The 16,524-nt window shown below is 41.6% G+C and overlaps 1 protein-coding gene across 1 annotated transcript; it reads right to left on the bottom strand.

Moving 5' to 3' along the window:
* Nucleotides 1-12,609: 12,609 nt before the first annotated feature.
* On the bottom strand, nucleotides 12,610-15,031 carry LOC110940545 (F-box protein At5g52880). Its single transcript, XM_022182087.2, has 6 exons — nucleotides 14,700-15,031; nucleotides 14,308-14,462; nucleotides 14,147-14,234; nucleotides 13,400-13,599; nucleotides 13,151-13,296; nucleotides 12,610-13,002 (listed from the first exon to the last, which is right to left on the bottom strand). Exons 1-6 carry the CDS (start codon nucleotides 14,882-14,884, stop codon nucleotides 12,886-12,888), a joined length of 891 nt encoding a protein of 296 aa, XP_022037779.1. The 5' UTR covers nucleotides 14,885-15,031; the 3' UTR covers nucleotides 12,610-12,885.
* Between the last annotated feature and the right edge of the window lie 1,493 nt (nucleotides 15,032-16,524).

Below are 16,524 nucleotides of genomic sequence, written 5' to 3'. Positions count from 1 at the left end.
GATAGAATTTGGCAAGTCTAGTCGCAAAGGCTCCTCCACAAATCTGTGACGTGGGTGTCGAACCAACGCCTCGAAATATCGATTCTGCAACGCTGACCGCTAGGTTGCAGTTTGAACCAGAGATGATGCAATATAGGTGAAAGAGGTCACGAGCGGTGATGTTTCCTGTGCTATCACCCCGACCTCCAATCACGTGGAAAATGGCGCGCTCGATGACTCTATGGAGCGGGTCAAGTATCCATGTAGCCTTGGCTCTACGAGGGTCCCAAATCCGACCCGGCACAGTGATCTCCTCCCAAAAAGCTGCCTTGTTCGTGTCCGGCTCCCAATCTTGCAAGCTCCCATGAAACAGTTCCGAGTCTATCTCATCGTCTTCGTATAACCCCAACACAATTCCGAATCGACTCATTGATTGGTGATGCCATTTCCTCCCCAACCGGAATTTAACACCAACATTTTTGTCATAGATATCCGGGCATGGGAAAGTGAATCGGAAGGATGCGAGAAACTCGATAACCAGCTCCACATACTGAGGTTCCGCGATCTCAAAAAGGCGGTACCAAGGGGGAGTCATCAGATCATTGAACCTCTCGGACTGTCCGAGAAGATCCAAATCAACCATCTGTAGCCTCCTCATGGGCTCAATAAGGTGTCTCCTAGCCCATAACCTCTCCACCTTCGGGATGCAATACCCTTCCCTAGCATTGTTGTGAAACCTCAAGTACGGGTGATCCATCTGCAAGATTGAGACAAAATTAATCAGCAGCCAAAACAACAAGCAAAAATTTCGGGACTGGCAATATGGCACGGTCGTGCCACCATATGGCACTACCGTGCGAGACCTGCAAATCAGTGAGTTTATGAAGTTTTTCTGGGAATTTTATGAAGTTTGGGTTTTTATTCCCCAGGAGCACGACCGTGCCATCCCACGGCACCATCGTGCTCGACCGTAAACGGCTAGGATTTGAACCACAATTTGGTGAAGCACTGTCGTGCCACCATACGGCACCCTCGTGCCTAACCGATGTCCGGTGACTGATCTCGGCGACTTTCCAAGAAGCACGACCGTGCCACTATATGGCACCCTCGTGCCGGGCCAATCACCGGTAATAATCTTGAGCGATTTGAGCGATTTTGCGAGCGGCACGATCGTGCCGTATATCGGCACCCTCGTGCGACGTCGACGATCTGGGCAGATTATGAAGGTCCGACGAACAGTTTGAAGATCACGACCGTGCCACTATATGGCACCCTCGTGCTCGACGGAACCCAGGCCGGAAAATCGCTCAAAACAGCTCCAAAACCCCGATTTTTTCAACTGTTTGCTTAGGGGTTTTGTAAATCGGTCACTTGTGGTTCAAATCAACACAAAAAACACGAAAAACGGGCTTGAATCGGGTGATTTAGACCAAGCCCTAAAAACTTAAGAACTAACTATGAAGAACATGAAGAACATATCAACAAAATCACTACAACTAACTAGAAAATGGATGAATTCGTACCTGGAATGATGTTGGGATGAAAGAATTTCTTGGAGGAAGCTAGGAGATGCAGAGGATTCGTGAGTGCTTTGAAGTGGGTTCAAGTGAGGAAGATGAAGTTATGAAGAATTGGTGGTGGTTGGTTGATTTTATTCAAAGAGGTTCTATTATTGGCCTGCAAAAGTTGTCTGATGGTGCCAGACTTTGATGATAGTGCTGCATTTTCGAATTTTGATTTTAAATTTTTTTTTTTTGAGGGTGTAGAAAATGGACATCTTTATAGACAACTCCTTGAACCCGGGGTACTCACGAAGCATCTCCTACCAAGAAAAAGAACCGAACTAACATACCTGAGAGCCGGCAACAAGCTCTACCATCCCTCGCGACCAGAACGAACCGCAACCTGAAAATAAATAGACAACCACACACAAAAATAATAAACACACAAACATGCTAAATTTATTTACGAGTCTTCAGCTAGACTCACCACCCCGAATTCATTTGTTCTTGGGGTGGAGGGTAACAACCTCCTCACTCGGGTCAACGGGCCCTCCAACATAAGCCTTTAACCTATGCCCGTTGACTTTAAACAACCGGCCATCCTCATGGCCTATCTCCACGGTCCCGTAAGGAAACACTGACCGCACAGTGTAGGGACCCGACCATCGAGATTTAAGCTTGCCAGGAAACAACTTGAGACGTGAGTTATACAACAACACACGATCACCCACTCAGAATTCTTTCTTGTCCTTCAAGCGGGCATCATGGAGCGTCTTAGTACGTTCCTTGTACAGCTTGGAGCTTTCATACGCATCATGCCTAAGCTCCTCAATCTCGTGAATCTGCACAAACCTGTTCTCACCCGCAGCAGCCATGTCAAGGTTAACTGTCTTCAAAGCCCAGTATGCTTTGTGCTCGAGTTCAACAGGCAAATGACAAGACTTCCCATAGACCAATTTAAATGGTGTGGTGCCTATAGGAGTCTTGTAGGCTGTCCGAAAAGCCCACAGTGCATCGTCCAATTTCTCGGACCAATCCTTACGGCTAGAATTAACCGTTTTCTCCAAAATCCGCTTGATACCCCGATTAGTAACCTCGACCTGTCCACTCATCTGCGGATGATACGGTGTAGAGAATCGATGTTGCACACCATATCGGGACAATGCTTTCTCAAGCTGAGCATTACAGAAATGCGTCCCACGGTCACTAATCAATGCCTTCGGGGCACCAAAGTGAGCAAACAACTTTTTCAAAAACCTCACCACTATCCTCGCATCGTTAGTGGGCAAAGCCTGTGCTTCAGCCCACTTTGAAACGTAATCAACAGCGACTAGGATGTAGCGGTTGCCAAAAGAGGTCGGAAAGGCGCCCATGAAGTCTAGCCCCCAAACGTCAAAAACCTCACAAACTTGGATACCATTTTGTGGCATCTCATGGCGTGCAGAAATGTTGCTCGCCCACTGGCAAGCATCACAGGACCTCACCCACTCGTGGGCATCATGGAAAATAGTCGGCCAAAAGAATCCGGCATCAAACACTTTCCTTGCCGTGTTGTTCGCTCCGTGGTGGCCTCCCGTGGGTCCTTCGTGACAGTGGCATAAAATATCTCTCGCCTCGTCACCATACACGCATCGCCGGATCATCCGATCCGCTCCTACCCTAAATAAGTAAGGGTCATCCCAGAAGTAATGCTTGACATCCGCAAAGAACTTTCGCTTCTGCTGATGGGTCATCCCCTTGATCAGGATGCCACTAGCTAAGTAGTTTGCAAAGTCAGCAAACCATGGGGAATCATCACTAGTCTCGATCCTCATGAGGAACTCGTAGGGAAAATTGTCATTGATGTTAGGCCCATGAGTTTCCTTTTCCTCGGAATGCTCAAGTCGAGACAAATGATCGGCTGCCAAATTCTCAGCTCCTTTCTTGTCACGGATTTCAATGTCAAACTCTTGCAGCAACAAAATCTAACGTATCAATCTTGGTTTAGCATCTTGCTTGCTAAAAAGATACCGAAGGGCTGCATGATCCGTGTACACAATGGTCTTGGAAAGGACAAGATATGACCGAAACTTATCGAAGGCAAAGACCACAGCTAGGAGCTCTTTCTCTGTCGTGGTGTAGTGCTCCTGAGCGTCATTCAAGGTCTTGCTCGCATAGTAAATCGGGTGAAAGTGTTTATCTTTCCTTTGACCCAAGACAGCCCCGACTGCGAAATCACTCGCATCACACATCAACTCAAATGGCAGTTCCCAGTCGGGAGCAACCATGATCGGGGCATTCACCAACTTCTCCTTCAACAACTCAAATGCCCGAAGGCACTCATCGGAGAAAACAAACTGGGCATCCTTCTCGAGGAGCTGAGTCATGGGACGGGCGATTTTGGAAAAGTCCTTTACGAATCGCCGGTAAAAACCTGCATGACCCAGAAAACTCCTAATAGATTTCACGGATGTGAGGCGGGAGCTTTGAAATAGTCTCGACTTTTGCTCGGTCAACCTCGAGCCCCGCCTGTGAAATCTTGTGCCCAAGCACAATGCCCTCCTTCACCATGAAGTGGCACTTCTCCCAGTTTAACACAAGGTTGGCTTCTTCACATCTAGCCAACATCTTTTTCAGATTCCCGAGACACTGATCAAAAGAACTTCCAAACACAGAAAAATCATCCATGAAAACCTCCATGGAGTCCTCGATCATGTCATGAAAAATGGCCACCATACACCTCTGAAATGTGGCCGGGGCATTGCACAGTCCAAAGGGCATCCGCCGGTAGGCGAATGTGCCATAGGGACATGTGAATGTCGTCTTCTCCTGATCCTCATTAGAAATGGGAATCTGAAAATATCCTGAAAAATCATCAAGGAAGCAGTAGTACATCCTTCCCGACAACCTCTCCAACATCTGATCAATGAAAGGGAGCGGGAAATGATCCTTCCTCGTGGCATCATTGAGTTTGCGGTAGTCAATGCAAACTCTCCATCCGGTGACAGTACGAGTAGGAATCAACTCGTTTTTCTCATTGGTCACCACTGTCATGCCTCCTTTCTTCGGGACTACCTGTACAGGGCTAACCCACGGTGAATCAGAGATCGGATATATCAAACCTGCATCAAGTAGTTTGATGACCTCTTTCTTCACAACCTCCTGCATGTTGGGGTTCAAACGCCTCTGATGCTGTACTACAGGTCTAAAGTCCTCCTCCATCAAGATCTTATGGGTACAAAAGGATGGATTGATCCCTTTTATATCCATAATCTTCCAAGCAATCGCCTTCTTGTGCTGCTTCAGGACTTCAAGCAATCGATCCTTCTCTTCCTTCGACAATTTGGCAGAAATAATAACGGGCAGATGAGTCTCACCCTCCAAGAAAGCATACTCCAAATGATCTGGGAGCTCCTTAAGCTCAACCGAAGGTGGATCCTCAATAGAAGGGCGTGCTTTAGGCTCAGTAACGCGATCCACAACCTCAAAAACCTCGGGACACGGGGGAGACGCGTGACCTATCAGACAGGTCACTTCCTCAATCATTCGGTCCACACTAGGCGAACCAAAAATCTCCCCTCCTAGCAGCTGTGTGTCCATAACATCCTCCTCGAATGTAGCATGAAGATGATCACTCACATAAGTATCGATAGTCTCAATGAAGTAGAGTGTATCATCTTGACTTTGTGAGTGTTGCATGGATTTCCCAATGTCAAAGGTCACCTCCTCATCGTCAACCCTAAGAGTAAGTCTACCGGTGCAGACATCAATCAAGGCTCTCGCAGTGGCTAGGAATGGGCGACCTAAGATAAGTGGAACATTTTTGTCCTCATCCATGTCTAGAATCACGAAATCGACAGGAAAGACAAACTTGTCGATTTTCACCAGCATATTCTCAATTATGCCTCGAGGGTACTTCACTGAACGGTCGGCTAGCTGAATGCTCATACGAGTCGGCTTGGGCTCGCCCAAGTCTAGCTTAGCAAAAACCGCATATGGCATGAGGTTTATGCTAGCTCCAAGATCAGCCAATGCATTGCTGACCGACAAACTACCGATCAAACACGGGATAGTGAAACTCCCAGGATCATTCATCTTCTTCGGTAGTTTGTTCTGAAGAACCGCTGAACACTCTTCATTCAAGGTCACCTGCGAAAGCTCCTCAAGTTTCTTTTTGTTGGATAGGATATCTTTCAGAAACTTGGCATACTTAGGCATTTGAGCAAGTGCCTCGACAAATGGTAAATTTATATGAAGTTGCTTAAAAAGCTCGAGGAATTTACCATAGTGTTCTTCCATTTTCTGCTTCTTCAACCTCCCCGGATATGGAACGGGAGGGACATACTCTCTCACTGGCTCCTTGGGTCGTGCGGTACTTGCTGGGACTCGCCTCTGTTGCACCTCACCCGGAGACTCAGCCTCAATCTCCTCATCAACCTCCTCGTCATCGACTGGCTTTTCTGAAACAGCCGGAGGGATGGCTTGAGCGGTCTTGCCGCTTCTCAACGTGATGGCCTTTGCAGTAGCATTTGGATTTGGCTCTGTGTTGCTCGGAAGGCCCCCCTGTTGCCTCTCAGACAACATCTTGGCAATCTGGCCAACTTGGTTCTCAATGGTCTGCATGGAAGCCTTTTGGCTTCTCAACTCACTCTCGTGCCTCGTGAAACGGCTGTCATACTCCCTAAAGCGCTTCTCATTCTCCGCTTTTTGAGTGTTTTGACCAGCTAAGATTTGACTAAGCATATCATGCACACTAGGATCGCTAGAGGAAGGTGCCTGCTGAGGTCGAGGTGGACCATATGCTCCTTGAGTCGGATCTGTGGGACGTGGAGCAAATTCGGGTGGATGCTGGTTAGAAGCATCGGGCTTCCAACTAAAGTTTGGATGATTCTTCCACCCCGGATTATAAGTATTGCTGTAGGGATTGTTTTGAGGACGGTATTGGTTTCCCATGAAATCAACATGCTCGTGTGACATCACTCCCGTCGGAAAATCACCTACCTGATATGCTCCCCCAGTCGATGAACCTCTCGAGTGCATTTCCATCACTCGATCAAATTTCGAAGATAAGGCATCCATACGTGCTGTCATGGCTGTGTAGTCGTCCACATGATGAACTCCCTGCCGAGAACTCTTTCCCCTCGGGGGCTGTTGTGTCCGGTTTTTCGCGGCACATTTTTCAAGAATCTCAAATGCCTCGGTGGCATTTTTCGTGCCGATATCACCACCCGAGTAGGTATCAACCATCATCTGTCCCTGACTGTCCAAACCATGGTAGAAGATTTGACATTGTTGCCACTTGGGCAACCCGTGATGTGGGACCTTTCTCATAAGCTCTTTAAACCACTCCCATGCCTCGTAAAGGGACTCGTCCTCGTCCTGACGAAAGTTCAAAATCTTGGTTCTCAACCGAACAGTTTTCTCTGGAGGTAAATATTTCTGAAGGAACTTCTCAGCTAATTGATTCCATGTAGTGATAGATCCACCTGGAAGTGAAAGAAGCCACTCCTTGGCTCCATCCCGTAAGGAAAACGGAAAGAGCCAAAGGCGGATAGCATCCGGTGATGCATCACGAATCCTAAATGTGGCACAAACCTCTAGAAACCCCGCGATGTGAACACTAGGATCCTCGTGATCCTTGCCATAAAACTGCACCGCATTCTGCAAAATCGATATGGTGCCAGCCTTGATCTCGATATTATTATTGTCGATTGTCGGTGCATTGATGCTCGCAGGCAAACCATCGAGTGACGGTTTTCCAATTTCATTCAAGATCCTATTCTCTTCTGCGTCCGCCATGTCTACCCGAACCTCGTAGAAGGTGTTGTCGGTCGCTGCGTATGTCTCAATCGTCTCGGCTACCACGCGAAACCGCTCCCGCAGTCTCTGGTGAAGATCGCGCTCCGGCTCCGATGAAGGCTCAACGATATCAGCAGCAGGGGTTGAGGACATGCACGACCTGTAGGGAATAAGGAGCACAATGCACAAAATATATACAAAAACAAAAACAACTAGCAAATAATCATATTCTTTTTTTTCAATTAATCAAGCAAAGGCAAATAAAACAAGTAGACAAAAACTTTGTACACTTTTCACAATGGCTAAATAAGTAACTCGAATCGTTTTCAAGAAAACCGCATCCCCGGCAACGGCGCCAAAAACTCGATGTGAGTGAATTATATATATTTTTAATTGAGTTTTTCTTCACACAAATTTAGTTTTAAAATGGTTTTTCACCTAGAAACTAACTACACACACAAAGGGCAAGTGTACCCGTCGGGTGGTAATATAGCTAATCGGTAAGAACCGGATATCAATCCGTGGATGCGGTGTCTCGATACTAAACTTTTGCTACTTTAAAGCCTTTTCAAATGATTAGGTTGATTGTTTTCTAAACTAGCATGCAAATAAATAAACTACTAAAAATTCTAACAAAGAACAATATCTAAGAAAGGGTTGCCTAAACTAAGTTTCCACTAACAAACATATGACAACAAGGTGGAAGATTTGTGATGATGCAAGTTCTAGATTTAACTAAGTCCCCAATCAAGGCTTCCTAGTCTATAATTCTTAGGAAAATTAAAAATGAATTAACATTCTAATCACCTAAAAATTATTCTTTTAAGCTCACTTGCTAAGTTGATGTTAATCTTTAATCATGAGTTATTTGTTTGTCAAAACTCCTAACTCTACAAATTAGGGAAAACTAATATGAGAAACACACTAATCACCCTAACTTGGTTTTAAGTAGTTGGCACTATCATCATGTTCTTGATATGAACCACAAGCATGGTCATGCTAGCTAACAACTTTGGCCTAAATCATCAACATAACATGAACACAAACTATAGAATTCATATAAACATACTTTTGATCTTTCCAAATCTAGATGCAAGAATTCACACACAAGCTCAAATCATTGTTCATATCACATTAGCACTCACCATTCCTAGTTTCATGCTATGAATCATACTAACAAGTTAACAAGATTCAATAATCATAATCTCTACATGGGCTTTCCAACACAACATGTAAATACTTATGAGCAAACATTCAAGAACAAGAACTTTAAGCATGCATATGAATTCCAAGAACAAGACTAAGTGACAACATGAAGATTAACAAGAACAATCATCACATCTACTTCCATATTATCATATGTTCATAAGCTTCAACATAGTTTAGACAACACAAGTGTTTAGCCCATAAGGCTCATGAATACCAAATCAAGCACAAAGAAACATAAATTGTTCATAATGTAGTAAGCTAACCAAGTTAAAGACAAGATTAAAATGGTGTTTGAGTAGATCTTCAAGTGATTTAATCCTCTTCAAGGCTTCCTCTTGGCTCCAACAAGCTTCCAAGACCAGATTCTTGAGAGAAAAAGTCACCAAAATGCTCCAACTCCCTTGCAAATGAGCTAGAAACTCGTATTTAAACTGTTGGGCGTTTGGCACTACCATGCCACCTTTTGGCACGGTCGTGCTTGGCAAGTGTCAGAATCACTTTTCGTCTGTCAATCTTGTATGCTACCATTTCTGGAAAAATCCCGCTCAAAAGTTCCCGAGGCCGCACGACCGTGCTCGAGCATGGTCTGGTCGTGCGAGCCGATAGTGCTCGGTAACAATCACATCGTTCTCGGAAACAAGCTGATCAGGAGTTGGTTTTGGCCTGGCACGGTCGTGCCAGTGGTTGGCACGGTCGTGCTCCCCTGAATTTTGATGATTTGGCTGATAGATGCTAGTGCTGGCTGAGAGTGCCGATGTCGGAAGGCTTGGCACGGTCGTGCCACTGTTTGGCACGGTAGTGCCATATCTGGCAGTTTGCTGGAATGCACCATTTTCGCTCCATTTTGCTCCAAAAGCCTCCGTTTCATCACCGGGCCGAAGCCCGGACCTGTATTTTCACAAACAACTCAAATGAGTACCGAAATCAATGAAAATACAAAGAGTTTTCGCATAAACTTGGCGTATTTGACGTTTAAAAGATGTATAAATTCTTATACATCACAGCCTTTATTCATAGTTAAGATCCTGCCTCCTAATTCCTGATTCAAACAAAATGAAACGGTTCCCTCTTTTAAAGATCTCAATCCCTTGCTCATTTATGCTTAATTTGGTCAATGTTATAAACCAGACCCTTTTTTATGAGTGGTGTGTGAGTTGGTTTAGTGGCTGGACGAACTTTGATTTTCAGTAACTTTCTTCTTTGTTTCATGTGGTGTAGATAAATTAATACTCTTATTTCAACAAAAACCTCTTCACGTTTTCTTTTCTTTCTAAAAAATATGCTTCTATTATTATTTTAAATATAGAAAAATATAACAGTATACTATTCAAATTTTAAGGTAATATATATAAATATTTTAAAAATTATTTGTGACATCATCCTGTCAGTTTGACCGGTTGTCCCTCCAGTTATCTAACAGTGTGACGGTTTATAGTACGACTGGTTTTCAAAATATTGGTTTCGGTTGCAAGTTTTGACTTAAGTTATTACTATACAAGCCAAAAGCAATGAAGAAACTTACATAACCATGGAACATATCAATAGCCTTCTCTGCTTCTTCTACAGTACTCATTGTTATAAACCCAAAACCTCGACTTTGATCAATCTCCCTCTTATAAATAACCTAAACCACCAACATAAACCTTAATTTAAATCAAAATCCGTAATCCAAAAACCAAGACTTTCCAAAAGTGTAATAACGATTTCCTCAGAACGTCAACAACGCCAGCTTGTTAAAAAATGATGATGTATAGACGTATTTGCTTTAACAACCTAAGTTGCTTATCATCTTGATCAAATGGACTTGCCAAAAGAACTTGATCAAATGATTTTCAGAAATAACATCAACAATTTTAAGTTTCAACCTTAAAATATGTATTTACAAAGTAATAGTTAGCCCTATATTCTACAATTCTAGGTCCCTTAATGAATTGGTACCCCGTCTTTTTATCAAAACACTTGATGTTCAAAAGTGTTACTTCAGCGGGCTTGTTAAGGCCTTGTCCGAATGGTGGTTTTTCGTCTCATCGATATAAAGAATCACTTTGCGAGTTTGCGGTTATTAAACTGGATAAGAGACTCAAGGTCCAGTCGTCTCACATTGTTTTCCTCAATTCATTATGAAAATACACTCATTCACTTGCACAAGTTATAACTTTCAAATTAGCAAAAAAAAAAAAGAAAGAAAAGAACGGAAAAGTGGGATTAGTGAACACTGAACACTCCCCCCCTTTCAACAGAATGCATGCTTTGTGTTGGGAAACCACATCCATGGCCTCCCCCTTCAACTAACCTGAGTGAACCCAAGAGTAGAATTTTAGTACACTGTAGAATCAACACGTTAAAAAAAAGACAAGAAACTAACTGATAATCCCATGTTTCGCTACCTGCTGTTTCTAAAATCCATAATAAAAAATAGAAAGAACCGCACCATTTTCTTTTGCAATCAATCGCAACTGCTGTACTCAAATCAAAATCGAATCCAGTACATAGTTCCTTATTGTTGGTTGGGAGGCGAGAGAAGTGCCACTGCTGCAGAACATCATCAACCACAATTTGAAACCCTAATTTGCAGGTTGAATAGGTGGTGGCCGAAGTGAGCAGGCAAAAGTCGATGATACAACGGTAGAATAGGGTGAACCGCATGGCTGCAAAATCACGGTTGCTGCAATGGTAGAAACTTTAATTTCTGCCACGAGCCTTCCTGATATTACCCCGCCAAGAGTCGATGATACTCATATTGATGAGAAATTAGGGGATGGGAGGCGAAGGTGTAGAGGTAGGTTCGTTGGGGTTGGTGGTTGAAGGTGAGATGTGACCGAAGAAAGAAATACCTAGGATATATGTTGACGATGATTTGGTAAATAGTGGGAACAGGTTTGGTGACGATGTTTGATGACAGGGAGTTTTATGGGGGAGAGACGCTGGAATCACTGGATAGTGGCATAACTGCATATAAGCATAAAATTAGGAGGTGAAAACTGGCATTAAAAAATAAAAACTATCAATTTTTTTTTGGATTTGAACGGTTGAGATTCATTCTTAAAAATAACTAAATAGTTATTGTGGTCAAGATCAGCCCAAGTTACAGTTTTTTCTGTATTAACTGGCAGTTCTCTAGTGGAAATAATGGGCAGGAAAAGGTGGAGGTAACCACCTGTTGGGTAAACCGTAAACAACCGCAATATAGCATAAGATCACCTCAACTGACCCAGATTTCTAGGAAGATTGTAGTAGTTGGTTTGGAGATAATGGGTCTAAAAATAAGGAGAAAACTTGCAAGAGGAGTGGAGATCATGGGCCTAAATTTCTGGAGCAAAACCATCAGCAAAAACTGCAAATAACCTCTATTAGAGCGGTTACTTTTGCTAGTTTAAACGGCTGATATTTCATCTCAGCATGATCTAACGGTGGATATTAACTTGGATGGTGGTTAGACTTAATGGGTTCTATAGATATATATAATATTTGAAGTTTCTAATATCAACACGTTTAAAGTAAATACCCAATAAAAAACATTTACTTTTTTTTGAACGGCTAATTTCTTTAATCCCTATCTTCTGAGGGACTTGAACCCAACATCTTTCCATTCCCAACCTAGGTGTTTTAAAGGTTTTGCCTTTGCCAATGGACCACCACCCCATTGGTAAAAATATTTACTAGTGTTATCTTTTAGACCATGCGTAGTGGTAAGGGTGAATAATGCCCCCACCCTTGGGCGTTTTCCGCCATTTGACGGTACAGTCAGCAAGGGCATTATTGGGCGTTTTTCTAAAATGAGTGTAGCGAGGATGTGAGCATTATGCTAAAGGGTGTAAAGAATTAAATAAAAATAAAAAAACCAACAAAAGCTATTAGACTAAAAATGGAAAATTAAATGCTATTGGCCAAGTTTTCTCCTTCAAAGCGTGATTGAAAACACGCCAGGGAGGTTTTTTTCAAAAAAAAGAAAACGCCAGATCACGCCCAGGGGTTGGGGATGGCGTTTTCGGGCGTGACTGAGGGGAAAAAACGCCAGAATCATGCCCACTACGCATGGTCTTATAGGGAACTTAATAAAAGTCAACAATAATAGTTATTCATGTTTTACTCCTGTAAATAATAAAAAGAATATTTAGAAATTATGTTATTGGCCCATATAGAAGTTTGTAAGTTTTTAATTGATCATTTCAGACTATGTAATGTGGTTCTCTTAAAATAACAAAAAGCACCAATTTCGTGAACACCGATGAGTTCCTCTCTCCACAAAAGCTAAAACCCCAAAACATACAATTAAACTATAAGACAAGTTTGAAAAATTCCTTTAATCTTCAATGAAGGAAGGGGCTTTAATCTTTTGTTCTATGTATGATTTGTGATTTCAACTCTTATCCGTATTCAATCCAAGTTTCCAACTTTACAATCACGTACAGCCACCTCAAACAGGAAACCCACTCTTGGGATATGCCCAAAGCTTGGAACATAAGTCATCATATGAATCCGAATCACTATCGCTACCACTTGAAGCGTAATCACCATCTATGTACTCAACAATCTGGTAAAACAAAACAATATAGGGTTGCATCATATAGTATTTTGGTCACTTGGATTTCCATTCATTTTCTTCCATTATTCATATACGTAAAATGAACTTTTAATGGTCTAAATGAATTGGAAAACCCATCATAGTTATTGAAAGTTACCTGCGATGTAGATATTGGTTTGATTTGGTGATATTTGCATTTCAGCCTAGAAGTGGTATCCTTACCCACGTCCGTGACCCACACGATTGCATGGCAACGTGTGCACAATCCTCTCGAACATGTAACAAGTTTCTTTGATGAGAGGCCTGCAGTCAAAACAAACCATTCATGAAAATTTAAGATACATCAAACTAATATCTCTAACTGATTTATAAGATTTGATGCGTAAGATGTAATTTAAACACGTACTGTTATATGCTTTCTTAAAATTAGTTCTCCAGTCAAGGTTATTATTGCATGCAATGCTTTCTTGGGAACATTCAGACTTCTCATGCTCGGTCAATCGACCATAAAGTTTATCAATTTTGGAGAAATTATGTAAAGTGTTGAGGAACATCGTATGTATCGACAGCCATATATAATTATCACGTGATGCAGCATTCCATGACCTGCACATGACACACTTAGATGTATTTAACAGCATCTAGATTTGCATGGTGGAAACAAGTTGATATATGTTTTTTTTTATTATTTATAATTGTGGTATAGCTTATCACTACAGAACAAGCTAGTTAGAAGTATGACCACAACATAGTTTAAAAAACGACCGAGGCGCCCAAAAAATGAGTATGAGGCGGCGCCTCAGGGGGTTATTTTGTATGTGCACCTCATAGAGCTAAGGCGGTAAGAAAAGTTGCGCCTCAAGGGCGCCTCAGAGGGTTTTGATGTTTTTGTGTCAATTTCTAACATTCCATGTCTTTTTAATGTTTTTTTTATGTTTTTGATGAATCTAATGATGAAATTAGTTGGTATTTTATATTTTATAAGATGTATAATTTTTATATTTATTTTTTCGTTCCACCTTGGGCTTACGCCTTTGGTTCGCCATGAGGTGTGCGCCTCGTGAAGTGAAGGGAAAACGCTTCAAGGCATGATTCCGTACTTTTAAACCTTGGACAACAATACAAAAAGAATATAGAGGGAAGAGGAATATACCGGCAAACTTGTGAAGCAGAAACTAAAGATTGTAAATCCAAGAAACAGAAGATGTGCACTAGAACATCTTGCGGAAGTTCAACTAAACCTGGAGAGTAACCAAACACAAGAGCTAATTATGAAAACTGAAGCATGAAATCCAGACAAAAACAAAAACCAACCTTCATCGCTATGACGTGCTTTGGAACACCTCTTATGAGAAACCATCGCTTGCTTGAACTCAGTGACAGCAAGCGTTTTCTTTTGCTTAGGCAACGCTGACTCAACACCCTGAAGGAGGGTATTGGCTGCAGAAATGGCGGATTGCGTTTGCATTCTGAATTCAAGTAAATGAGCTCCATAAACAACCAAAAAGCATACTTTAGTAACCAAAAAGAGAAATGATTTCCCATTTTCCTCTTATTTATATGATCTAGCATATAAGTAACATAAATTTCGAGAGTGATCTATATCCTAGAGTTCTCGTCTGTCGCCCAATTACTCAGATAATAGCTTCTCACAACAAATAAGCAAACATTTGACAGACATAGGATTAGGGTTCGGAAAAACAGACCGAGGAAGAAGGCGAAAGGCGGTGAGGACATCTTGGAAGACAATAGATTGCAGAACTTTGGGGAACTTAGAATATGAGCGTTTCAGAATCAAAGCCAGCTCTCTGCAAGCTGAAGGGTAATTACAGCTCCGTGAAAGGGATTCTTGGAGCCCTAATTTGTGGTATCTATCCACCGCCCCCTTCATTTATCCCAAATCTTTGATGAACAACCAACGCCCTGAATGCTCAGGTTTCAATCATACTACATCACCATATATACCAAGATTTATTAGTTTCACACACCTACCATTTGCATCCATTCAATGCGGAAGAGAAAGTAAATGTTATTTATTTGTATACTTAAGGAATATCGTTTAATGGACTGAATTTTTTTTAAATATTTTAAAAGTGCTTGTGAATGGATAACATAAAAAAAAATTAATGATAAATGTATATAAAAAAGAATTATGTAATTGAAAGAAGAAAAAAATATAGTTTTTTTTTGTGTAATTATAGCGTAGAAATGGTGGGAGGAATGTGAATGCTTTAAGGAGCTATTTGCACACAGATTTATACTACAAGTTGTATAGGGTTTTTGTTAATTCCTATACCATACTATTTGGTCAAACCTAGTACACAGCCACATTGGTCTTATTTACGCCATGCATAGCTCTATATGTGGCGTGCGTAAGCCTAATTTGATTATGATACTATGTTGTCTAGGTATATGGCGTGTATAGGTTTATGCGCAGAGCAGAGCATACGTTTGAAAATGCACTTTACAAATAATGGCATGTAGATGGTTCTTCTTCATGTTACGTTCCTCAGTATTGTGATTTCTCATTCATTGTTTGATCAATCGACGGCTTCATTATTCATTCAACAAAATGTCATCGTTTTGGGACAGCAACTATTTCTTTGGGCAATATTCTAATGAGTCATGGGTGCCTGAAACCGGTCTGGTAACATTTATTAACTTGACTTCCTTTTTGTTTTGATTATTAAATATTTATCATACCGTTGTTTTAGGATGAGCCTAGCGTTCCCGATTCTAACAAGGAGGAGGAGGTTGTGTCTGACGTTCATTTTGATCAAAACAACTCGTTCTTAGATTTGACTAAGCCTCTTCCCCCTATTGATGAACCATATTATCTTGCACAACAAGGGTATCCAAATTACGGATACGGGTGTGAATCTTTTTACGTGCAATAAGACTATCTGAATGGCATAGGATACGGTGGTGAGCCTCCGAACACACCTATCGTATCATGATGAGCAACCCCCTAACCCCTGCAATCTGTATGAAACTAACAATGTATTGCATTCTTTATATGTGCAACAAAACTATCTGGATGGCAGAAGATACGATGGTGAGCCTCCAAACACACCACCGTATGATGAGCAACCCCGTAACATGGATAATTCGTATCACATTCATTTGTGTTGACACTTGATTTTGACAAAGGAAATAAAATTTACTTTCTTAACTATATGGATGTTTTATCATTAAAATTTATACTAAGAAAGTTTTCCTTAAACAAATTGTAACAAATTTGAATATGTGAACTCACCTTCATTTGTGTTGACACTTGATTTTTACGTGTTCTTCAGGTACATGAGTTCGGCTTTAGGATTTTGGCTAGTTTTATCTTGTGGTTGTTTAATGCAATGATTAAATAAACAACGTTGGACAACTTTTAAAACTACTTTGGGACCGTATGTAGTAAGATATATAAGGATCAAACAACTATACTGTGGTTGTGGTTTGTGTTAGAACTTTAAACTTTATGTTTTAATTAAGCTAAATGTTTAAAATAAATATTACATTGACCATCAAGATATTTAT

Source organism: Helianthus annuus, chromosome 5, assembly GCF_002127325.2.
Source record: "Helianthus annuus cultivar XRQ/B chromosome 5, HanXRQr2.0-SUNRISE, whole genome shotgun sequence".
Classification (NCBI taxonomy): domain Eukaryota; kingdom Viridiplantae; phylum Streptophyta; class Magnoliopsida; order Asterales; family Asteraceae; genus Helianthus; species Helianthus annuus.
The sequence above is the reverse complement of the archived record's forward strand: the minus strand, read 5'-3'. Positions and strand labels throughout refer to the sequence as shown.

Excerpts from the sequence above, each read along its gene's own strand:
- LOC110940545 (XM_022182087.2), bottom strand. The coding sequence starts at position 14,884 with ATGAAGGGGGCGGTGGATAGATACCACAAATTAGGGCTCCAAGAATCC. Across the intron at positions 14,235-14,307 it reads AGCACGTCATAGCGATGAAG|GTTTAGTTGAACTTCCGCAA; the intron begins GTTGGTTTTTGT and ends GTTACTCTCCAG. Across the intron at positions 13,003-13,150 it reads AACCAATATCTACATCGCAG|ATTGTTGAGTACATAGATGG; the intron begins GTAACTTTCAAT and ends TTGTTTTACCAG.